General features: G+C 49.0%; 8 protein-coding genes across 8 annotated transcripts; 3 read left to right on the top strand and 5 right to left on the bottom strand.

Moving 5' to 3' along the window:
• Positions 1-224: 224 nt before the first annotated feature.
• Positions 225-2,523, bottom strand: N7519_010791 (putative ubiquitin fusion degradation protein (Ufd1); the record flags this gene model as incomplete). Its single annotated transcript, XM_057297564.1, has 2 exons — positions 225-1,423; positions 1,563-2,523. The coding sequence occupies 2 exons, from the start codon at positions 2,521-2,523 to the stop codon at positions 225-227; spliced, it is 2,160 nt and encodes a 719-aa protein (XP_057145446.1).
• Positions 2,524-3,055: 532 nt separating this feature from the next.
• N7519_010790 (uncharacterized protein) lies at positions 3,056-4,954 on the bottom strand (the record flags this gene model as incomplete). The annotated part of the gene is made up of 4 exons (XM_057297563.1): positions 3,056-3,109; positions 3,176-3,268; positions 3,318-3,365; positions 3,425-4,954. The coding sequence occupies 4 exons, from the start codon at positions 4,952-4,954 to the stop codon at positions 3,056-3,058; spliced, it is 1,725 nt and encodes a 574-aa protein (XP_057145445.1).
• Positions 4,955-6,476: 1,522 nt separating this feature from the next.
• Positions 6,477-7,875, bottom strand: N7519_010789 (proteasome regulatory particle base subunit RPT6; the record flags this gene model as incomplete). The annotated part of the gene is made up of 3 exons (XM_057297562.1): positions 7,579-7,875; positions 6,823-7,501; positions 6,477-6,735 (listed from the first exon to the last, which is right to left on the bottom strand). Exons 1-3 carry the CDS (start codon positions 7,811-7,813, stop codon positions 6,477-6,479), a joined length of 1,173 nt encoding a protein of 390 aa, XP_057145444.1. The 5' UTR covers positions 7,814-7,875.
• A 712-nt stretch (positions 7,876-8,587) lies between these two features.
• On the top strand, positions 8,588-12,194 carry N7519_010788 (calcium/hydrogen antiporter; the record flags this gene model as incomplete). The annotated part of the gene is made up of 5 exons (XM_057297561.1): positions 8,588-8,717; positions 8,778-10,636; positions 10,686-11,648; positions 11,726-11,889; positions 11,972-12,194. 5 exons carry the CDS (start codon positions 8,588-8,590, stop codon positions 12,192-12,194), a joined length of 3,339 nt encoding a protein of 1,112 aa, XP_057145443.1.
• Positions 12,195-12,632: 438 nt separating this feature from the next.
• N7519_010787 (FGGY-family carbohydrate kinase) lies at positions 12,633-14,581 on the bottom strand (the record flags this gene model as incomplete). The annotated part of the gene is made up of 3 exons (XM_057297560.1): positions 12,633-13,697; positions 13,754-14,314; positions 14,369-14,581. The coding sequence occupies 3 exons, from the start codon at positions 14,579-14,581 to the stop codon at positions 12,633-12,635; spliced, it is 1,839 nt and encodes a 612-aa protein (XP_057145442.1).
• Positions 14,582-15,178: 597 nt separating this feature from the next.
• N7519_010786 (uncharacterized protein) lies at positions 15,179-15,823 on the top strand (the record flags this gene model as incomplete). Its single annotated transcript, XM_057297559.1, has 2 exons — positions 15,179-15,687; positions 15,757-15,823. 2 exons carry the CDS (start codon positions 15,179-15,181, stop codon positions 15,821-15,823), a joined length of 576 nt encoding a protein of 191 aa, XP_057145441.1.
• Positions 15,824-16,730: 907 nt separating this feature from the next.
• On the top strand, positions 16,731-18,504 carry N7519_010785 (F-box domain protein; the record flags this gene model as incomplete). The annotated part of the gene is made up of 2 exons (XM_057297558.1): positions 16,731-17,613; positions 17,663-18,504. 2 exons carry the CDS (start codon positions 16,731-16,733, stop codon positions 18,502-18,504), a joined length of 1,725 nt encoding a protein of 574 aa, XP_057145440.1.
• Positions 18,505-18,914: 410 nt separating this feature from the next.
• N7519_010784 (uncharacterized protein) lies at positions 18,915-23,144 on the bottom strand (the record flags this gene model as incomplete). Its single annotated transcript, XM_057297557.1, has 5 exons — positions 18,915-19,655; positions 19,708-20,693; positions 20,747-21,277; positions 22,687-22,744; positions 22,821-23,144. The coding sequence occupies 5 exons, from the start codon at positions 23,142-23,144 to the stop codon at positions 18,915-18,917; spliced, it is 2,640 nt and encodes an 879-aa protein (XP_057145439.1).
• Positions 23,145-23,291: the final 147 nt, after the last annotated feature.

Here is a 23,291-nt window from a genome sequence, read left to right as displayed (position 1 = left end):
GAGTCTTTACGCTAGTGGCTGCGACGTCTAGGGTCTTAGTTTTAGACCAGCCTTTGCATTTTAATCATGAATATTATGAAATTCCAGCAGTGTTTATACATCATTCATTATGTATTATTGAATTCGCCTGTCTTCTAAATTGTAAACTCCGCGGTCCTTCGCTTGATGCAAACAAGCCCATGTTCTCATCATCACATTTAAGTCTAAATCAACGCCTAGAAGGATCATGTACTCGTTGCGTCCTGAGTTGGTGCCCATTTAGACAGCCACTCTCTCGCCTTCTCCAAGTCGCCACCCGCGGCTTCGGCTGCTGCAATACACCATGGTAGATCATACACTTTGCTATTACCTTCAGTGCTCTCTGCTGCAATCAACTCCGCGATATTGCGACGGTGTTGACTTGTTTCATCAGCACAGAGATATAAAGGCGCCGTGTTGGACACATCCGGTTGCATATTAAGAGCTTCGACAAGTGGGCGTGTTAACTTCATGATTTCCACCACACTCATCGTGACTGGAGGACCAGAGTCAGATGCCATTTTCTGCTTTGCCGTTTTGCAATACTCATTCTGACACCAAGGCTTTCCACACCCGGTCATCATCTGGGACAGGTATCGGCGTTCAATGCGACGACGGAGTGCTTTTCCCTCTGGGTCGTGCGTGTCCACATACAGCGGTCCGAAACAGAAGCTGCACAGGCCAACAGACTCATTGCCGGTTTTGTTCAATGTCCTGCCGCAATTCCTGTTCATACAGATGCGCGGTGTCGGTCGAGAAAGGCGCTCCAGGTCATGGTGACGAAGATGGGTGTTCATGTCTCGTAATCGGATAATCTTATTACACAGATGGCATTCCGTGGTGCGTCCTCCGTCCACCAGCTCGTGTGGAGTGAGGCCGGAGAGCATCACCTCGGGGTCACGGAAGTCAGGGTCAGAGTCGCCTTTCTGTGGCACGAGCAGATGGCAGAATTGACAGAGAATCAACTTCCCAGGACAATCTGTAGTGCGATGTTGCGCAAGACTAGGAAGCCCTTCGAACTCTCCCGCACAGTCGGTGCATTTGTGTGTTTGGTGGAAGATAGCATCATGTTTTTCTTTGCTTGGTGCATCATTGCCATGGCCGGAGTCGTGTGGGCAGTGCCAGTGACATTGCCATTCTGGAGACCGCTTTTGGAAGACATTCTGACACTGCGGACATAATACATTATTGCGAAGACAGAAGTTCTCGTGCAGAACTAATGTCCGTTCAGGAACCCATTGCTGGCAGTTCTTGCACTGCACATCGCCAGGCTCGTGGGATTCTTCCGTCTCATTATGCCTGACTGACGGATCAAACGGATTCACTGTGATCCGCAGGTGGTATTGCGATGGTGACTGCTGCTGTGTATCAGATGATTCACTGCCCGCAGGATCGGCGTGAACTGCTATATAGAGGGCCTCGGCGTCTTCCAGAACCACATTTGTAGGCCGAAGATCGAATGTCTTGTGCGCCTGGCTTGAGAAATCCCCCCAAGGCATGCATATCCGATCTTGGTCGACTTCTTTGGCGAGTAGAAAAGGGACTGGCAAAAAGGCTCATTTCTGGGTTGTCGGTTGTGAGCTCAATCCGAATAGTATCTTGGGGGTTCCAATTTCGAAGTTCATAATCCACGTATTCCCCAGGCAATACTTGGGCAGTGACACTTTCTCCAATGCTGAGGATACCACCGATCGAACTGCCGCTAGCCGTACCCGGCGCGCGTGAAGCCTTTTCCAATCTCTTCTGTAGCGTTTCTCGGGCCTGTTCCTCCGACAATGCAACGATGTCAACTTCAAGGTCTGTATCCACCACGCAGATTCCTTCGCCTTCGGGAAACACTTTATCCACCAAGAACCTGAATGACTCGCTCCGCGTACCCGGCACTGTCAGAAGCTCGCCCGTCGTGAGGGTCGTAAAGTTGTCCCGTAAGTATCTTTCCAAAAGAGCCTTCCAGTCTTCAGGATCGTATCCGGCTTCCAGCGGACGGAGGCGAACATAGGTGCCCTTGGGTAGTTGCTTCGCATGCACTGTGACCGCAGGGCCAGCCCGTGGTGATGGTTCCCTTTCTACTTGGACCGCCGGGTCTTGTGGTTCGCCATTTTCGCCCAAGAACTCTTCATCCTTGATATCGAGTGAGTCTCTGAGCAACGTACTCAGCGCGACTTCATTCTCTTCGGCGGAGAACTCCCGAATGCCCGCATAGATGAATCGACCATTGAGAGGATTGACAATGCGGAAGATCAACGGGTGGGGTAGTTGCTGCTGACGTTGCTCGACCTCTTGACGGGCGCGTGATTCGGCGGCGAAGGTATGGTGGTTGAAGGGATCGAATGACGGAGTAAGTACACGAGGATTCCCGGAGGGGACAGCTTGAAGCGGAGCAGCAGCTAGCAGCTGTTCAAGCGCAGATTGTGGTAGAGTGATTTTGTCACCGGTTAGTCGAGGCGCCCGCCCTGGCGATGCGACGAGTAGCTGGGACGACCACACTAAAGTATCTTCAGCCATGATGGATATTGGTAGTGATTAGAGAGAGAATGCATTCTTTAGTATGAATATTCTAAGGCAGCGGGGACGGACAGCAATAGCGGCGAAGGCGACAAAACTCTATACTTCAAGTCCACCGCTTCTCTCTCCGCTTATTTGTATAGACGGGGGTGTGATGTAACAGATATTCTCTTGTCTCTCACTGTCTTTGGTTGCTTTTATGAATAATATAAAGAATATATTTTGGGTCTGGTCTATACCTACGTATTTATCTTCCACCTCTATAATGTATCTATCTACATGCCAAGGTTATATGTGAATCACAATACACCTAATATACAACATATATCTACAGTTCTGCCCGAGAAAAGCCAGGTTTTGCCAGATCTGCCGCTACGGCGGTCTGTACAGCCGATAAGAGATAAGAGTATCAATTCTGGAAGCCTCCACGCTGGACACTTCGCTTTAAAATCAAGTTAATGTACTACATATGCGATAATTCCAAGATTCGGCGTGATTACCAATACCAAAGGGTTGAATCAAACCCTGGAATTTAATAGAAATCGCCACGCATTCGCCCGCGAGCACTGGTATTACACCAGTCACACTGCCGGACAGGTTAGTATATGTCCTCATTCGATTATGGGGCCCTCGGTGGGTGAGAGCGACGTACCAGTGTCTTCGAGCATCCTTCATTGTGCTGAATGCAATAATCACCCTGGCAGCCTTGGCATGTGTGCTGGCATTCTAGCTTACAGGAAGCACACTATTATGGTCAGAAAGAACTATCATCATAAAGCCGGAGAGTTACTCACAGTAGGGCCACATTCCCAGCAGTCTTTGCTTACACCCCGTTCCAATCTCTACATGACAGGGATCAGCGACATGGACGGTTGGCAGGACAGATTCAATTTCAACATACCTCACGTTCCTGCAGTTCAGCGGCACTGGGATGGACTGCAGTCTGATGCGGGGACAGGCTTACTCGTACAGGCTGTGGGTTTGGTAGACAGTTACCACAGAACCATTTATTGCACCGATGGCACCAACAGTTGGTAAGGCAGTCTGTGCAGCGAGCAATAAGGACGGGATGCTCGCCTGGAATTAGCTCGGGCCGTTTCGCCGCTGCAACGCTAGATGAGTGCAATGGCGGGGGACTAAGCATCGGAAATTGAATATCTGGGGACTGGCTCCAAATAGCCGGACCTTCGGGGGAACTGTGGCATCCGTCACATCCACGGGGCCCGAGGGCTACGGTGGCCACGGCAGGTCCGAGCAACGGAACCTCAGCCGGGGTGCCCTCCGCGGTCGAACTGTATAGATCGGGATCGTGTCTCGGGCCACGACAAAGAGCAGCGTCAAAGGCAATGATGCCCTCACATTTCTTAAGCACCTGAGCCCAACCTTCCTCAAGGGTGTGCTTGAAAAGCTTCCCTGATGCGCTGTACCACTCGTTTTGCTGCCCTCCCGATGAGGATCCCGCGGAGGCGCCATCCTCCTGATCAGAATTGGATGGGGTTTGGCTGGGTGTCCGCGAACTTCCCACACGGGTTCCCCACCAGTCTCGGTATCGGGGTCGTGCCACTGCCCGAGGTCCCGTGTGCATGGGAGAGAAGTGGTAGATACCCTTCACTCTCGGAGTACCCGCAGGGCGTGAAGGCCGAACGGCATGCTGAATGACCTGCATCAGCTTGCGTTCGTTGAGATGGCGACATTCGCGAATAGACAGGATGTTGACGTTGAAACGATCCGTCGAAATGATTTCGGCCACCAGATCAGCCGGCACTGAGACCCCGTCCAAGATCAGAGTGCGCACGTCTTGCAATATACCTCTGCGTTCGAGACTTGTAAAAATGCGCTTCAATGGGGCGGAGTAGATCTCGTCCTCGGTCTGGGAGTCGTTCTCCGCTTGTGTTAGTGTAGGGACTTCTGCGCCCCGACAGCGGGAAAGATCAAGATGTCGGAATACATATGGCGTCTGAGTGATTACGGTGTGTAGGCGGCGTGAAGTTGAGCTCAACGTCATCAAGGAAGATACTGATAGATATGGTGCCATCTGGTCGAGGATCAAGCTATTGCTCAGAACATCCTCTAGTCCCGTCCGGTGAGGGGATTCCGGTGCTATAGATTGCATATTTGATACCACCCGTTCAGTGGGTAGTTCCCGCACGACGGGCTCCAGGCCGAGTTCCTTCAGCGTCAAGCGGCGAGACCCATAAAAATCGGGGGCGCGGCCGATTAGGTCCCGTCTGTAGGCAGTCATGGCGCCTACGGCGAGTTCATCACCGTGGTATCCAAAGGGCGAGGCATTGGGTTGGATATCCCGGAGGGCAGCACGGGCTTTGACCAGCTCACTTTCCAGGAGATTGATTGTCGATTGTAAGACGACAGACATGGCTTCGGTTCTCTTAGGGTCAATGGCAAAGACTATGGAAGACCAGAGGTCGGACATAGTCCGGTAGATTTATCCAGGGAAAGGCAAATTTAAAGTCAGTCAAGCTTGAAAGTATAGAAAAGGGGGAAGGGGAAGGGAATAGTTTAAATGAACAGGAGATTCGGATAAATACAATCATTGGCATTGTCTGATCATTCCTGAGTCAGATTTGGGAAAAGAAGGGGAAAAAAAAAGAAATAAAGAAATAGTCCGTACAACTAAGAGTATAGAATGGAGGTGTGGAGTTTGTGGAGAGAATCCCTAGTATGGAGTAGTAGATCAGGAAGATTCCATTTTTGGAATATTATAAATGTTATATACACATATTGTATATTGTAGGTACAACATATATTATAGTTATATACTATACTACATATGTACCTATATTGATATTCTAATTCGATTGAGTAACCTTGGAAAAGAGAGATAACCGGGCCTACCAAAAATGGACTGTCGGTCAACAACTTAGTTCACATGTCCCCGTGTACAATACATACATACAATATACATACATAAAATATATAATCTCTTTAAGAATTACAACTTATACAATATAGTGTTCTAAAATTATATGATTTCCAACTCTAAACCTCTGTCTTGGCCGTGCAAGGGATTTAAAAGTCCAAAATACGTAGAAGTGTTCAAAGTATGGAAAGTGGATCTGGTATCTCAAGGGGTCAAGTCCCTCCGTAGAGGACGTTGGGAAATGATCCGCTGGTCACGCGCAAGTCCGCGTCAGGCTAAACCGGCAAGGGGAGAAATGCGTGGTCCAATGGGTTTAATCTATATTAACCGATGTATGTTGTATACGGAGTACATACGGACTTTCCAACTGGACTCTTGATCTCAAACAAATATACATATGTACATTTATATGCTAATACATTCTCAACGTATGTAGATATACAATACTCCGTATACCTATACCTTATACTCATACAGAGTGCACTCTGGAAGACACTTTTTTTTTAACCTGCCAAGACAATAGTCAGATCCCTGAATTCCGCGCCAAGGCCAATTGAGACATCTCTGATCTACACGGTCCGCGGCATCATGCCAAGCCTTCACTCGAGGACTATGTACTCCGTACTCCGTACGGAGTAACCAACTTCGTTTTATGTGCCATTCGAGATAAGCTGAAGCTGCCAAGACCTGTGATGCAGATCCTCCTTTCTCTTCGCCAGTTGAGAAAAAGAGTCCAATCGAGTTCCGTAGATCTACTTTTAGGATCTCCTTGCACGTCAGATCACATATCCCAGTACGAGGTAGATGGCTGATACACTACTCCATACTCCGTACTCCGTACATGTATTTGGACGGAGAGTATGTATGCACAAAGGGCCAAGCAGGCAGTCGCCCCAAAGAGGTTGCCAAGAAATAGTTACACCTCTACACATCACCCGAAATAGGATCCTGACACGTCGCACAACCATGCATTTACTTGGGGTGAGAATTATCAGGGTAGGATTAGAACTAGTGATACAATGTCGTCGATCGTTCCCCAAGCCCCCGGGATCCACCCCCCGCTTCAGAGATGACTCTACTTCCACAGCTTCGACACGGCCACCTCCTTATCATCGTGCTTGTTGAGAATCTTGGCGGTGGCCAGGTCAAAGTCTTCTTGTGTGACATGAACCCGACGCTCGCGGAGTGCATACATTCCTGCCTCTGTACAGACACCCTTGAGCTCGGCTCCAGAGCACCCGTTCATCTTCTCGGCAATCTTGGTCAGGTTGATCCCACGGGTCAGATTCATCGACCGAGAGTGGATCCGCAAGATGTCGGCACGGGCTTCGACGCTACAAAAGGAAAGTAAAGTTAGCATCGTATTCAAGAAGGAAAGAAAGGTAACAAGCCATAAACAACAGGGGTGAAGTGGGTTGGACTGACGATGGAGGGGGAATTCGATCTTTCGGTCAATTCGCCCAGGCCGAAGTAGGGCGGGATCCAGAATATCCAGTCGGTTGGTCGCCATGATAATCTTAATGTTCTTCGTTGGCTCGAAGCCGTCCAACTGGTTCAACAACTCCAGCATGGTACGTTGCACCTCCGAGTCACCGCCTCCTGATGAATCTATCCGGCTTGATCCAATACTGTCAATCTCATCCATGAAGATGATACTTGGTGCATGCTCCCGTGCCATGACGAAAAGCTCACGCACCATCCGACTACCCTCACCGATGTATTTCTGGACCAGTTCTGAACCACTCACTCGGATGAATCGGCAGTCGGTATGGTGAGCGGCGGCTCGAGCAAGCAGGGTCTTGCCGGTTCCAGGTGGGCCGTAAAGCAAGACACCCTTCGGCTGTGCGATACCCAAAGATTCAAAGAGCTCGGGGTGCTTGAGGCCAAGCTCGATGACTTCCTTGATTTCCTTGATTTGCTGGTCTAGGCCACCAATCATGTCGTAAGTGCTGTCGGGGACCTTCTCGACCATCATGAGCGCAACCAGAGGATCGACCGAGGACGGCAACATCTTCTCCAACTTGTAAGAGTCAGACAGGAGAGCGACTCGCTTGCCCACAACGAGTTTGCCAATGTCCACACCATCAGAGATATCCACCACTGCGATCAAGGAAATCATAGTGTTAGTGTAAGCCCGGTCATCAAAAGCCAAGATGATTGGAATGGACAAAGCCTACCGTATTTTCCTTCCGGGTGTACCTTCACCAGGACCTTCTTGGTGCTCATCACCTTCACCACCTCGCCAACGTAGGAGCCAGGTTGTTGCAGCAAGCCAAGCTCTTCGCGTAGTAGACGGACTCTCGAGTTGTAGTCATTGCGCTGCGCTTCTAATCGTCGTAGAACGGCCTGGCCTTGAATAATCTCGAGCTTCATGCCCTCGATTTTATTGCGATAGTAGTTGTCCAGAGCCATGATGGCGAATGGGCTGATGACGCTATAGAGACTCAAGGGCTGTCTGTCTTGCAGCGAGCGCAGATGAAGTAAAGAAAAAGACCTTTATCTTTCTGCTCAGAGAATAGTATATCGAGAATTCGGTCAGGGGAAATGTAGCTCGGGGGTAGAAACGAAGAAGTTGAAGCTGGGGTTTGGCGAGCAGAGCAGTCCAGCTGTAGGTGAAGCTCAGGTCCGGTGCCCGTTCAGTTGTGCTGACTAAGAGAGACAATAATTATAGCCTGAAATATCAGGTTACTTGATTAAGGCAAACCAGTCAAACACCCGGCTTTGTTTCCATGGATGAGAGAGGAGAACTTCGGGAGCTCCCCACCCAATGAGTCAGCTGTGGATTTGATTGGGCGGTCAGGCCTTGGAGCTGCCCAGGTGGGCTGATGATCGGGTCATCTGCAACGAGAAGGCAACGGTCAAAGAGCCATTTCTCTCCTTAGGCATCCTTTTTTACCCACGAGTTACGTCCTACCTGGACCTGCAATGATTTATATGCATCTCAACTAATGAAACTTTCCTTGATATTCTTGATTCCTGCGTTTCACCTAGATCTATTGGGTCCGATAATGTCACTGGGAACTTCGGTCTCATCGCTTTGATCTTTTTCTCTCTCTTACTTTATTTTGGGACAACAAAGACAGCATAAAAGAGAGGGGAGTCCCTTGTCTTTGCGATTCTCTCTCTTCCTTTCCCCCACCCCCCAGCTTCTAAGGTTCACTGTGTACTTGTCAAATCACAAGCGTTATGGCTGGTGATAAAGGAGACCCTGACTCTCCGGAGTCGACGCAGCCATCTGCAGCGGCGGGAACCGAAACACCGACTTCTGGACCAGTGCCTCCAATTAGATCATCTGCCTCCACGCGGAGAACATACGGTAAGCTTGCCGTTGGTGTAACCCACGACAATGACGGCTTGGGCTGATCCAAAATTGCAGGTACACTCGATCCATCCTCCCTCGAGCCGACCAATCCCGAAGTTCGTGATGATGGCCAAGAGGAGAGTTCGGCTCGCGCGTTTACGACCCAGTCGTCCACAGTCCCTGATAAGCCCCGAAAGCCCTCGGTATCGCGTCGCATGTCTTCCAAACGTCACATTCCCCACAGGGGGCAAGGGTTCTCGACAGACGATGATGTCAATGAGGTCAAGCAATATATGACAATGAAGCAAAGTGCGAACGCGCAACAATCCCCCAGGATACGTCCACTACGGGCGCAAAGCTCGACCTTGAGACGACGTCCCAGTGTTCGTCCCAGACCCTCTCCAAGGGCCGATTCGGAGGGTTACAACGCGGACGACATAGGCTTGCCTGAACCAAGTGTGGATTATGAAGAAGACCTCCCTTTTACACAGGCCGAGAATAGCAGCGGAGGGGAGAGTGACGATGGCGAGGAGGAGGATGGCATAGAAGACGATGAAGACGCAACCAGCGATGCTGAGAGCTTCACACTCAAAGACCGTCAACAGGCCATCAACGAAACACATCCGTTTGGTATCAGGATCTGGAAGCCTGCGTTGTACAAGAAGAGCCGTTCTGTAGAGAAGACGGCTGAGGGTGATATCCACTCATCTCCTGGAGGCTATGTTAGTCCCATGCTTTTTTTGACCAATCTACTATGGTCTTTGTTCTTTGGATGGTGGCTTGCCCTTTTCGCTCTGTTGGCCGCAGTTGCATGCTTTTTCTTTTCCTACTCATCCAGTGCTGTGGCATACGGAAGAGTATTCGCAGGTCTTTCGCGGTATCTGTTGTACCCGTTCGGATCATATGTTCTTTTGGAGACTGATGAGAATTATGCCGAAGAGGATGAGGGCGAGGGACGCAGTATCAGTGAATATGAGCAATGGCAGAATGGCGACCTGGAACACGGTCGTCTTTTCTTCGGACCTCGCAGAGATCGGTCTCTGGTCGGTAGACGAAGAAACAGCGTCGATTCAGCCGGTGAGCAAGACAGCCTTCTCGGGAGGCCCCAGCGTGGACAGCGCGAAGACTCTTCTCAGCTCGCTCAATCCAAGCGTCGCCTGTTTGGGCGGGGCGAATGGACCTTGGGTCGTGTCGTGTTCTTCGTGTTCTTCTACTTCTTGGTCGGCCCATTGATGCTTATGGTATCGCTCATCTGCTGGCTCTTGGTGTTTTGGATTCCCATGGGCCGTGTAACGATTACACTTGTGAGCCATTTACGCAGACATCCGCTAGCACTGTCCTTCCATTCCGATTCCAGATATGCTAGATCGAGCACCACTTCATCTTCGTCTTCCATCCTTCTTTGCACGTACAGAGCTGCAGGAACGAGGTACTGGAAATACACTCTCGATGGAACGAACATCTTCCTGATCAATCTTCTTGGTGTGGTTGTGTTTGTGATTTTCGACTACTATGTTTTGGGCCAATTCTTGGGTTTGCAGAACTGGCTCACACATCCGGCCTTGATCTTCCCTCTCGCTCTGCTCTCCATTATTCCTCTGGCCTATTTTATTGGGCAAGCCGTTGCCTCGATCTCCGCTCAATCTTCTATGGGTTTAGGTGCTGCCATCAATGCTTTCTTCTCGACCATCGTGGAAGTATACCTCTACTGCGTCGCTTTGACTGAGGGCAAGGCTCGGCTTGTCGAGGGAAGCATCATCGGTAGTATCTTTGTCGGCATTCTGTTTCTCCCTGGTCTGTCCATGTGCTTCGGCGCACTCAAACGCAAGACCCAACGGTTCAATGTGAAATCAGCCGGTGTGACCTCGACGATGTTGTTGTTTGCAGTGATTGCTGCTTTTGGTCCCGCCCTCTTCTACCAGGTTTATGGCAGTGTAAGTTTCACCTTCCTTCGCAAACGAATCTAAACTGACCGGTGCATAGCATGAGCTGAACTGTCACTCGTGTGTCAGTTCCCTCGATCCAGAGACACGCGATTGCCGTCGCTGTTATTTCTCACAAACAGCGGCTGTCGATGACCAGTTCTTTCAGAGGGCGGTACAGCCATATGCATGGATCGCCGCTGTTTTCTTGTTCCTTTCATACGGCATCGGCCTATGGTTTACTCTCAGGACCCACGCTGCTCTTATCTGGGCATCAGAGATGGAAGAAAAGAAGAATCCCCAGGCCCCTGCCACCCAATCTGCGCAAGATTCGTTCTACGAACCACGGCACCTGCTGTTCCCAAATGCCCAACCCGAAGCATCCGGTGTCGCTTCTGGGCCCAAAGATTCTATCCGCGACTCTCAGTTGTATAAACGAATTCTAGGCCAGTCATTAAAGCATTTTGGCTTGGACGACAATGGCCCGGGCAATTGGGACGGAGTTGGAAGTGAAGCTACCACAGACATCAAAAGCAATTTCCCACACCTGGTGCCCCCCAATTCCAGCGGTGAGGACGGTTGTCCCGTGCCAAGGTTTGTCCGTAATATGACCAAAGAAGACAACGAGCGTCTAGTACGCCAGTTCACGGAAGTGGCAGCAACAGCAGCAACGGTGGCTGCTCGGGATGCGGCTCGAAGTCGCAAGCCCAATGTCCAACACCATCAAGCTTCTGTTCGTCAAGCTAGCCGCCCTGGTCCAGAACGATCACGAAATACAGCTGGAGAAGAGCTTGAAGATCTCGGGTTGGCTGTGGATCCCACTCATGCTAGCGGAGGACATGATGCACCCAATTGGAGCAAAGTTAAAAGCTCTGTCATTCTTCTCGGGGCAACTGTCCTCTATGCTGTGATTGCTGAGATTCTTGTCAACACAGTTGATGTTGTGCTAGAGAACGTGGATGTTGATGAGAAGTTCCTCGGCATTACTCTTTTCGCGTTGGTGCCAAACACAACGGAATTCCTGGTACGTTGGTTATTGAAGGCTCTTTCTTTGTCTGAGTCGAATTTGAATTTATATTGTTAACTAACACTCCCAAACAGAATGCCATATCATTTGCCATGAACGGGAACATTGCATTGTCTATGGAAATTGGGTCTGCCTACGCACTGCAGGTCTGTCTCTTGCAGATTCCTGCTGTGGTATTCTTCAGCGCTTTCTATGGCCGCTCGCTGGACGCATCCGAGCTTGTCAGCCACTCATTCAAGTAAGATCTCTCTCTCTCTCTCTCTTTTTTTTTTCCTTCCGTCTCTAGCTGAAGTGCTATGGCTAACAACATATTTGAACAGCCTGATATTCCCCCAGTGGGATATGATCACCGTTATTCTGTGCGTCTTCCTTCTCTCGCATGTATACGGCGAAGGAAAGAGCAACTATTTCAAGGGATCCATCCTTGTGCTCACTTATCTCGTCGTTCTGCTTGGTTTCCACATGTCGGGATATGTGAATATGGACAGCATGGGCGTGGATCGCTTTGATACTCTCAGCCATAGGCGGCATCAGTACTTCTGACAAGTTCTACACTGTCGGCCGAACAAGAGGCGGGGTGGCCTACTAGACAAAGTGCATATATTGACTGGTGATGGTGGCTGTTGTTGCACAAGGCATTCCTTGGCTTGTCCTAAGTAATGTTGCATAGCGAGCTTCCTTTTTTTTCTCTGGTTTTTCTGTTTATATGCTTGACGTTTATATGGAGAGTGTGACTTATCTTCTTTACTTTCCTGATGACCGATGACCTGAGCTTTATAGCTCAATGCATTAGGCATGGCTTTGCAATAATTACATGTATGACTTTGAGATTGTTACTTCATTCATACTTTTTATTCTGCGGTAATGACTGATACCAAGTAACCCGAACAGAATAATATGTGAACCTTGACCAATATTCCAGTACCCCTGTCCTTTTCTCTGTTTTTGCGGAGAGAAAATCGTCATGATCGTCACATCGAATTAGGTGGACTTCGACTTCCAGGCCCCCACGGCGTCATCCACCATCCCACGATATTTCTGTTGCTTGAAGCACTGTTCCAGAAAGACCTCGTACTTAACACCGAGCAATGCTTTCTCGTTCTTATCTTCTGTCGGCAACACCTTCTTGCCAGGCTTGCTCATCCGATCCATGATGTCCCATAGATCTTCAGTTTTGCCTTGGGAGTCAGCGCTGGCAGCCTTAGCGCCGAGCATAGCAGCACCGTGACATACCGCAGCATGAATGTACCGAGGAATCAGCACAGGCATGTCACAGGCAGTTGCAACGAGATTGACCAGAATGTCATTCTGGCATTGTGAGCCTGACATGAACACCGAGGTGATGCGGTGGCCTGCCTTGTTCATTGTCTCCACGATCTGCTTAGTTTGCAGCGCAATGAACTCCATGGTGGCATAGTAGTAAATGGCAAGACCATCCACAGATTTATCGCTGGTCAGTCCAAAGATGGATCCAGTCATGTTAGCATCCCCTATAGGCGATCGGTTCCCCCACAGGTCACCATAGAAGAAAAAGTGGCGTCCGAGATAAGATACACATGGTGCTCCTTGGCCATGTGCCATCTCTTTGAGATGCTCGTTCAGATATTCGTAGATGTTGGCATGGTATGACTCGGCAATCGAAGTAGCCTGGTTGAATGCAGGGTGGGTCTCAATTACGTGCTTCAGCAATTCTCCGGTAGCAGATTGCCCACCCTCGGCCATCCAATATCCGGGGAGAATGGTATCCCGATATGGACCCCAGACACCATCAACGAACACCGGGTCTGGTGACATGGCAAGGTGGCATGTCGAGGTTCCTGCGACAGCCGCGAGGCGAGAGAAGGCCTCTGACCTATCAAGTTTGGGGATATCTGCGCTAGATTGACCTGGGTCCAGATCGACCTTGGATCCGACGGTACCGATCCAGCCAGCGTAGGCGTCGATCACACCACTACCAATGGCGATACCACCTGGCAGGCCTAGTTCGGCTGCTGCCTTATCGCAGAGAGTGCCAACCAACTCACCGGCACTCAAGTAATCACCGTTCTGTGTGGCACCAGAAGTCAGTCAACTGCGTCATTGTCAATTAGGGAAAGGCTCACCACCCCGTCGACTCCGCCCATGCGCTTGAAGTTATCTTCAGTCAGGTCCCCCAGACCAATGTCCTGCAAGAAATCTTCTTGCCATCCCTTGACGCTCCCATCTACACCAACGGGTACGTATCCTTGCTTGCAGACCACGCTGCAGAAACTCCGCTTTTCGTTGCCCGTAGCAATGTGCGTAAGGGCATCCGCCAGATCATAGAACTTGCATTTGTCAAAGAGCTCCTTGGGCATGTGGTTCTTAAGCCAAAGAACTTTTGGGATCTCCATCTCAATGGACATCTTTCCGCCAACATAGCGCAGCAGGTTGTGGTTGGTCGCATTGATCTTCGCGGCTTCCTCCACTGGACGATGATCCAGCCACAAGATCACGTTGCGGTCCGAGTCGAAATTCGGGCCCGTTACCGAAATCGGCTCGTCAGTATCATTGGAGAAAACCGACAAGGAGCAGGTGGCGTCAAACCCGATACCTCGAACCGTGTCAGGGTTGATATTGTGCTGGCTAATAGCGCGCTGAACGGCGACACAAATGCAATGCCAGATATTGGAGGTAGATTGTTCCTAGAGGCTAGGTAAGACTGATTTGGCACCCAACTTGCTTGCGCTTTTACCCACATAGTAACCGTGCTCTGGTTGCCAAAGACCAATGTTTTCTGAGGCCAACCCCACAATATCACCTTTGGCGTCGATTATGCAAGCCCGAGCGCTACCTGTTCCGACATCAATGCCAATATAGTGGTCAAGATGAACTGCCAGATCCTCCCGAGGGTCACTGGATGCTTTCCGGGAGATCTGGTGCGAGGCACGACGGTAGGGCAGCGAGGCCATGTTGCCGTGGAGCTCTTTACTTCGATTTTTCTTTTGAATTGATAGCTGTGGAGCTATAGGTTGCTATTAACCATAAATTAGCGAGTCACAAAAAATTGGAATATACGCTAGTCGAAGCAGACTTACTGTTAATGTGTATACTGAGATTCAGGGATGTATTACAAGAGGAAAGGGGAACTGTGTGTAGAGGAGAATAAGGTATGACATGGATCTGCCCCAGCCCTGACGGAGCAGTGATAGCCGGTACCTTCGCAGTTTGTACTTTGACGGTACCTGAGTGTTCCGCTATTTGACTGCGATGACCGAGGTACTTTTCGTGTACCATATGCAAACAGAGTATACCTGCTTTCTATAATGTACATGCTCCGTTTTTGCAATACATATTTTATATTTTATATATCAATTGGTATAATTTTAAAACAGTCTAGATTTAGCAACCTTGGAAGTACCAGCTAATACATAACATTGAAGTAATGTACACATGTATGTATGTATTCATCGGTACATATGTATTGTATGTAATCGTGGGGAGCTCGGGAGCTCGGACTTTCTCCAGAACGTTGACCATCTCAGTCTCCTCTCCTAATTCTCATCGTCATGCGGTTCCTGCTCAGCATTCTTAGTGCTGTGTCGCTCCTAATTTCTGTCGCCAATGCCTCCCTCTCGACTGACATCCTATATTGGCCCTTGGGATCGCCACAACCGTCCGTCCTCGCGCGTGTCTCCTACGACCCAGCCTCATTGAAATCGGACGTGGTCTCATATCACCCCCCAAAGGATGACCAGACCGATAATCTAGTACGCGTCGGTCTCTACATTTCAACCCCCACGAACAAAAAGCAATGGGTCGGCAGTCTCGTGTCATTGGCCTCTTTAACGGCCAGTGAACAACAACCAACATTCCGCCTTCACCTCGGTCCGGCCAACGAAGTCTACACTGTCTCCCTATCTGCAACGTCTGCCAGCGCTGAAGGTTCAACATCTGGCCCTCGAATTGACCTCGTCTCGAACGAACCCGGGACGCAGCCTCACCTGAACAGGCCAGTGATTGTCGGGCCCGATGGTCAAAACCCAGAGCAACCCGAAGAAAAGTCTCTTTTACAAAAGTAGGTTGCAGATAGCCGTGTATCCTTTCTTATTTCTTTTGTGTGCTAACGTGCCAATCAATAATCTAGGTACTGGTGGGTTCTTCTGATCATCACTTTCATCAGCATGTCCGGGGGTGGCGGAGAAGGACAGTGAGACTTCTCATCATATTATATCGAAATAATAATTTGAACCATACTTTGCGGTCCCGTCACTCTCCTGAACAGGCCAGCTTGCGTATTTTCGGGGATATAGTTTCAACTACAAGTTCCAAGACATGGACCTATCCAGCTACGAGTCGATTTAACAACCACTTTTGGCTGGAATAAACCAAGTCTAATTCTTGGTATATTCTATATGGAATCTGTAGTTGTACCTGCAAGAACCTCATATGTAGTACCGGATTTTAGGTCGCGATTTTCCTTTTATAACGGCTTGGGCACTCCATAGTGAGCAGGGTACAGTCAGTGCAGATATACTTACCCACTTTCTAGCCTAGAAACAAATAGAATATGTTAACGTGATATAGATTATCTATTATCTGCTAACGACCAAAAATCTATCTACATATGTAGTATTACCTATGGGCCTGTTCTGTATTTCCTAGCAGTAGCCAACATGTAAGTGCTCAGTTGGATTTCGTTGAGATTGCGTACTCTGAAACTTTTGGATATTTTTGATCTCGGTCACACTTAACATACCTGGTGGAAGAAAGAAAGTAAAGTAAAGAAAAGGCAGAAAGATCCATATCCTACCTAGTTACCTCCCATGGAGATCACTAATGTATATGTAGTATATATAGATTATAGTAAGGCGGAGAACAACGACAAAACATCCAATGAACTTGAACTTCAAACCCGTGAATGTCCCTAAAACCGCTCATACCTTTTTCCTTTCAAAGAGAGGGAAAAAGAACCCAATGTCTTAACTTGGCCACTTTGTTCTTTCTGCCTGGTCACCAAATCAGTGAGTGCTACCTGAAGGCAACAAGAGGTCTGTGCGCGGGTTCACAAAGTCCTATAAATCTATGCTAAACCTCAATATTAGATCTGGGACATCAAAGATGCTACTTCAACTTCCCACAGAGCTGATACAGCTAGTCCTTCAGAACTGCGACACATCAGCCTACTTCCAGGCAGCCTTTTCAAGCCGCAGGCTTTATGAGGTCGCTTCCAGCAGCCGAGCAGTTATTGTTCATCAGCTACACAATACTCCTGGTTGGAACGACGGCATTGAAGTTCATCAGACTAGACATCTGTTTAGTGAGCTAATGAAACGGTCTTATGAACAATTAGATGGCGCAGAACATTACGCCATCCCCACCTATAAGTACCAAAACCGAGTGATTGACTACCATGCATCGACAATGGAGGCATCAGAAGACAGCGTCCGAGCACTGCTTGTCTTCAAAGGTCACAGCACTGTCCATCTGGTTGACATGAGTCATGGGGGTCAGACTGAGGTCCAATTGAAATCCCCAGGGCAGGATATTGGGGAGGTCGAGATCATCCAGACTGCCTTTGATGGACATGGCGGAGTCTACGTGCTGCACCGATTCAAACCATTCCTAGACCAAGAGCTGGATACAGACCACCCATTTGTTAAACACGCTCTAGAATCTCACCCCAACGGGAGTATTCACCTGGCCTACCATCGCTTGAATTCCAGGGAAAACACCATTCGAATGTATGACTTTCCCGAATGCCGAGATTATAGACCACTGGCTCTGTCTGTTTCCAACGACAAATTTGCAATATCATGGCAAAACATGCTCGACCCCTATGATCATGATGTCGTCCTTTATACCCAGTTCTACGACGAAGATGACGAAGATGACGAAGACGACGACGAAGACGACGATGAAGACGAAGACAACGATGAAGACGATAACTTGATGGAGGGCGTTATGGAAGAAGGGAAGGGAGATAATACCTGTAAAATTATTCGTTCGTTTCGTCATTCTGTCATATGAGAGCTGGTTTCTAACATCTCTAGATGCCGCTTTTGAGGCCTATGTTTTGACAAGCAGCAACGATCAAGACCAACATGCCCTTTTCTCTCGGAGAATAGGCCCTGTGATGAGGTTGGCTTTCAATGATCGAGGTCTTCAGTTGCTCTACCACTACCGAGCTCAAAACATCTACGGCGCCTTTCAGAGACTTGATCGCATTCCTGGCCCCCCAGGCGAGCCGAAGCCCCACGTTAATAAGAATGCATGCACCGTTCAGTTTTCGCCGTCTCTCTCGCTTCAATTCTCAATTGGAATACCATTCTTCGGTACCCATGAGCTCGGCGATATAACTCAGGGAGAACAGTGTCATTGGCAGTATCTCGCATTCGGAATTGCCACCCACCGTGTTGAGAAATGGACTGTGGCATGCCTCCTGAAGTCCGAATCATATACTGGTCCGCGATGTACCCATGTTTTGAACCTCGACCGCGGAAGGCGTTTCGACGACTGGCAGATCATGGCGCAACTGGGGGGATTCCGGGAAGTCCCAACCTCGCATGGATCTCCGGTGGCAACTTCGCGTCGCGGAACTCGTGTTGCTGTCGTTAACTGGAAAACCCTATATGTATGGGCATTGAACCCGTCGGAATTGATTAAAGACAATCACACCGGCTTTTATCCATCATCGTGGGAAACCTCTACGGGTGTCATCGAGTTGCGACCAGTTGTCCTCCAGTTAGAGGCTGTTTGCTCTCAATTGCGTTTCACTGAGAAGGAAGATGAGTTGGTTGCGATTACTGATCGTGGTGTGATGTTCCTGGATATCGGTTATAGTGGGAAAAGCAAGCAGCCCGTCAAGAGCCAGGGACATGATCATAGTATATAAGTTTGAGGAGCTTGGAAAAATTGGGAGCTTTACTAAACTCCTGTCGCTCAGAATGTGGCAGTCAGGCTGCCCAACACCAAGGACGCGTCTGTGGTTATGAGCCTTCTTCGAAGCAGGGGATTGTAACTGAAAAGGAGCAACTTTTGAATCTCATCAAACCAGGACGCTAACATTGTCTTATGCAAAACTACGCAATAAGACCCGAGATTAGCGCTGTCCATTTTTCCCTATCCACAAAGCAAACCCGAAACACCGGAAAATGCAGAACCACTAGCTGTATGACATTGTACATAGATCAAAAGAAAACCATGGCCCTGAGAATAATGCAAGGCCAGAAAGGGGTATCCCAGGGTCGTCATCATAGCAAGAGAAAAGAAAAAGTAAAGAAGAGCCTCGTCCAAGGAGGTGTTCTAGTCCATCTCAGAAGCGAGCCATTCAAGCACGCTCTCATAGCAGAGTGCATATTGACTCAGGTTTTGTACCATGCTCGGTCTTTGTCTTCGGAAATCCTCAACTGTCTTCGCAATTAGATCAAGATTGGAATCTCCCATCCATTCGGAAGAACCGCTGGGGTTTTGATCCAGGCCTCCTCCACCGGCAGCCTGCGCACGTTGCCGTTTCAACATGTCCAAGACACTATCGACGGTGCAGAAGGTCCCCGTACGCCCACATCCGGCACTGCAATGCACCAGTACTGGCCGCTGACCCTTCGGTTCTGCTTGCTCCCTACTAAAGCTGGAGTTGCTGGTGGCACGAATGACCTTGTTACACTGCTCAATCAGATGGAGAAGATGAGTGGGCTGTGACGTTGTCCCAAAGTCGGGCCAGTAAGGATATTGGATCTGGGTGATATCCCGAAGTGGCTCGAAGGGGAATGACGTATGGCAGATACTGAAGTTTCGCACGGTGATGACTGGATTCTCGTTTGTGCCATCATGTCGGTCGGTCGCCTTAGGGCTGCCAGCCGTGGGATCGATAGGTCCGCCCTTAGATTCGATATTGATGTGCTTTTCCGAATAGGCCTTTACCTCGAACGGTCCATATTTCCCAGACTCCCAGTATCGGTGGCATTTTATCTGTCCTCGCTCAACCTCTGCGGTGAGGGAAACGAGAAGTCTAACGTCTTGCTCCCACACAACGCGCCAAAAGTCCTGCATATTGTGAGTAACATAACATCAAGCATGGCGAGGGGCTGTCACGCACATCAAATGTATCAGGAACGGGAGCCTGAGTGGCGATATATTTCCGATTGGTAAGTTCAGCGGAAATATGGTTCGCGTTCACATAATCACAGGCCCCAGATGGAATCCCCTCGAGTCGGACACGGGAATGATCGAATGGGTAAATATCATTGTAACGATTCTTCGTGCCTTTTTCTATCCCCGCAACGCGATATTTCTTGGGGCTACCATTGGTGTCAGCCGAAGGTCCTTCATATGTTAAAGCCTGTTTCATGCGTTCCAATTCTGTTTTCTCCAAAGCCAGGAACTTGCTCGAGATAATGTGCCCTTGGTCCTTGGTATCGGAAGCGCCCCGCAACCAGGAAGGGAGTTGCTGTCGCTTCGCTTCGGTCAATTGATCGGGCTGTTTCAGAGGAATTTGGCCGACACCTCCGAGGAGATCCATGTTCTGTCGAATATTCCCAAAGAATGGATTGACGGCAGAGGATGATTCTGGCAAGGCGCAACCACCCACGACAGGAGCAACGGATTGTAGATTGATTCTCATGGCAGAGGGACGTTTAGAGGATGGTTCGGTTGTCTGCGTTTGTGGATGCTGAATCAAATGTGGAAACCGCCCCGAGAAACCTCGAAATCCGTTTTGTAAGATCAATCCATCTCCTTTCCAGTCTTCAGCCTGGAATTTATTGAGAAGGTTCAGAAGAGGTGCTGCATCCTTCAAATCGGCCGCGGCAGAATCGTATACGATGATCACGTCACTCTTTCTCCAACGAGCGAAACTCCGTTTGTCGGCGTCATCTGTGAAAGTGCCCTCTAATTTCTGGGTATCAAATGATCGACGCTTAAGTAGGGTAGTGGGGATGCATAAATTGAGTGATCCTTTGATATTGGCCTGTCTGAAATGAGCAAATGGGCGAACATCGAATAGCATGATGTTTGACTGAGATGATTCAAGGAGTTCGGCGCAGCGTTCGGCTGATACCCAGGGAAATGAAGCGGGGGTGGCTCCTGAAGAAGCAATGTTAGTATCTTATTAATTTGTCGAAGATGGACGGTCATACCTTGTGGAGTGGGCGCTAAGGTCTTGCCGGCCGGAAGCCTCAGTTCGTTGGGTTGCGCAAATGAAAAATTTCCCAGCGAATGTGAAGGTGAGGGATTTGACCATGACGTCGTCTGGGGAGAGAAAGATCCATGCAATGCTGATTCTCGGCGTATGCGGCTGGTTTCAGTCTCAGTTTTCAGTAGATCCTTCAATCCTGCTGATACTGATTCTTGGGAAAACATCGGTAGTTTTGGACTCGGCAGAGGTTGTGTGTGGGGCAATGTACCCCAGTTCTTTTGCATGGATAGCCCTGGGTTGGAGGTCTGTTGATTGTTGGGGCTTTGCACAGCCATGCCAAAATAATTGGGACTTGATCTTTCTGTAAAACTCGCGCTAGACATCATGCCCGTGGTTGATGGGGACATGGTGGGCTGGAAGGACTGTGTGATACCACCATCGTGATGACCACCTTGAGCACTTTGTACCCAAGGTGAGGAGGGTGAGCGTCCTGGGCCTGTCATGTTGGCCTTCCACGACTCCAGTTCCTGGTCTGTCGAAACACGGTCAGCTCAAATCTCCCTTGGCAATGACACCCGCAGTTGTGTGGCAGATAATTACAAACGGCTTCTCAAGGATCAGACTGACAGGTGCTCCCAAGCTCCGGACCAAGATATCAGGGTCTTCGAAGACCTAGAACCGTGGCAGAATCGCTGGTCATAAATGGCATCCAATACGCGAAGGTGAAATCGAGTGTCTCAAATAAGAGTTGAAGGGAAACGTAAGCAAAACTTCAGATGTAAGGACCTCGAGATATACGCAACTGACGTAGCGAGATACAAAGAGGGGCAACAAGAAGCGAATAGACTGGGGTCCAGCCAAAGGGGAAAACCAGCCAATGGAACAAAAAATGTCAAATAGTGGGGGGGGATGAACAGGTCTGATATCAGAGAGAGGGCTTCTGTGTTATTGCATGATTAATAATCTGGAACTAGCCCTGACTTGAGAGAAAATGGGTGAAGAAGAAATTTGGGGGCTTCGAGAAGAAAGTTATGACGTTGTTGTGTGGGGGATCACGGGTTCACCAAGTTTCTGACGTAGTCGGTGGATTAGTATATTTTGTTAGAACAAATTTATTTTTATATACCTAGGTATATGTAGATATATAAAGAGACTGTGTGTATACGTATATTCCAGGGAAACAATAGATATATATTGTATACGTGGATATAAAAGGATACATAGAAGCACTAAAAATACTAAGAACCCATCTAGAAGCCCGGTAGGCTGAGCCGGCTCCGGGGCTCTCCCTACCTACTTATATAGCTGAGTAAGCGGTCAACGAACATCCTCCACTTCTATTTACGGATTTGAGATGGGTCAATATATATACACACATATATATATATATACTATGTACCTAAGATTGAATTTATGTTCGGCTTGTCTTTAGCTTGGTCAATATTAACAATGACCTCACCTCAGGTCCTGGTTAGTCGCGAGTCTCCAAGGGACCAACCGTAAGAGTGGTTCCACTCATGCAGGTTTCAGGTCAATATGACAAGTGATAAGATGAGGCAACAGACTCGAGAGGGAATCCTTCCCCCAATTTCACAGTCAATGGCCCGGCATATAAGATCTGGGAACCGGAAATGTATTGTATGTTGTATACAACTTTCGAGAGGCCGAAGAAAGTGAGCGAGACCGATTCCAATGGCTACCTACATAAGTAGGGATATTGGTGCATAGGACACGTTGTATGCGAAGTTCAGCCAGATAATTGAGTGGCTGCCGCCCCCTGATCTCCTTTATCTCCACACAGCAATGTACGGTGATGTACCCCTAGCAACAAGCTCATATGCTAGGTGAGATCATGAGGGAAGCGTGTTTTCGTCACGTTCGAGGATGCCGGAGCACTTGTGTAGTTGGATTCAAAGTGTTAAAGCCTTCCATCCGGTTCACCTTTGAATCGCTCTACTCGCTTCTGCTCCCATTGATCGAGATCTTTGGCCATGAGTCTCTGTAAGCGTGCACAATAATCAGCATTCAGTTCAATTGCCAGGCAATAAAATCAGGACAAAGTAAGCAATACATACGTAGTATTCTTCCTTCTCGTCGCCTATAATCCTCCTCCGCGGGTTGCGTTTGATTCCCTCCTCCCCGTCAGGACCCTTGAGTCCGAGGTCAAATGCTTCGTCTTGACTGAGCTGCTTGACTTTGCGGTCATACCGCTCATACCGCAAGGCAGCGGCGGGTGTCAAAGCAAATGACCCGGCGACAATAACGGCCATGAATGGGAGTCCGAAGAGAATGAAAGGGTGTCGAGCCAGTCGCGCCCGATAGAATGCGCCGAGCCGTTCACCGAGGGACGATGATTCCGTAGCCGCCCGACGAAAGGTTTTGGATTGGAACACAGGCATATTTGCAAATCAATTTATTGAACGCTATTATTGAGCGAAGGACTGGGAGGAGAGGTTCATTAGGTTCATTGGGACAATGGGTTTGGGTCATTGAAAATAAAGCCCTGGAGGAACAATCGGATTTCGGTCAGTCGGTTAATAGATGAT

This window comes from Penicillium mononematosum, assembly GCF_028829835.1.
Source record: "Penicillium mononematosum strain IBT 11891 chromosome Unknown utg000005l:1.0-9366267.0:1.0-9372171.0, whole genome shotgun sequence".
In the NCBI taxonomy this organism is placed as follows: Eukaryota; Fungi; Ascomycota; class Eurotiomycetes; order Eurotiales; family Aspergillaceae; genus Penicillium; species Penicillium mononematosum.
The sequence above is the reverse complement of the archived record's forward strand: the minus strand, read 5'-3'. Positions and strand labels throughout refer to the sequence as shown.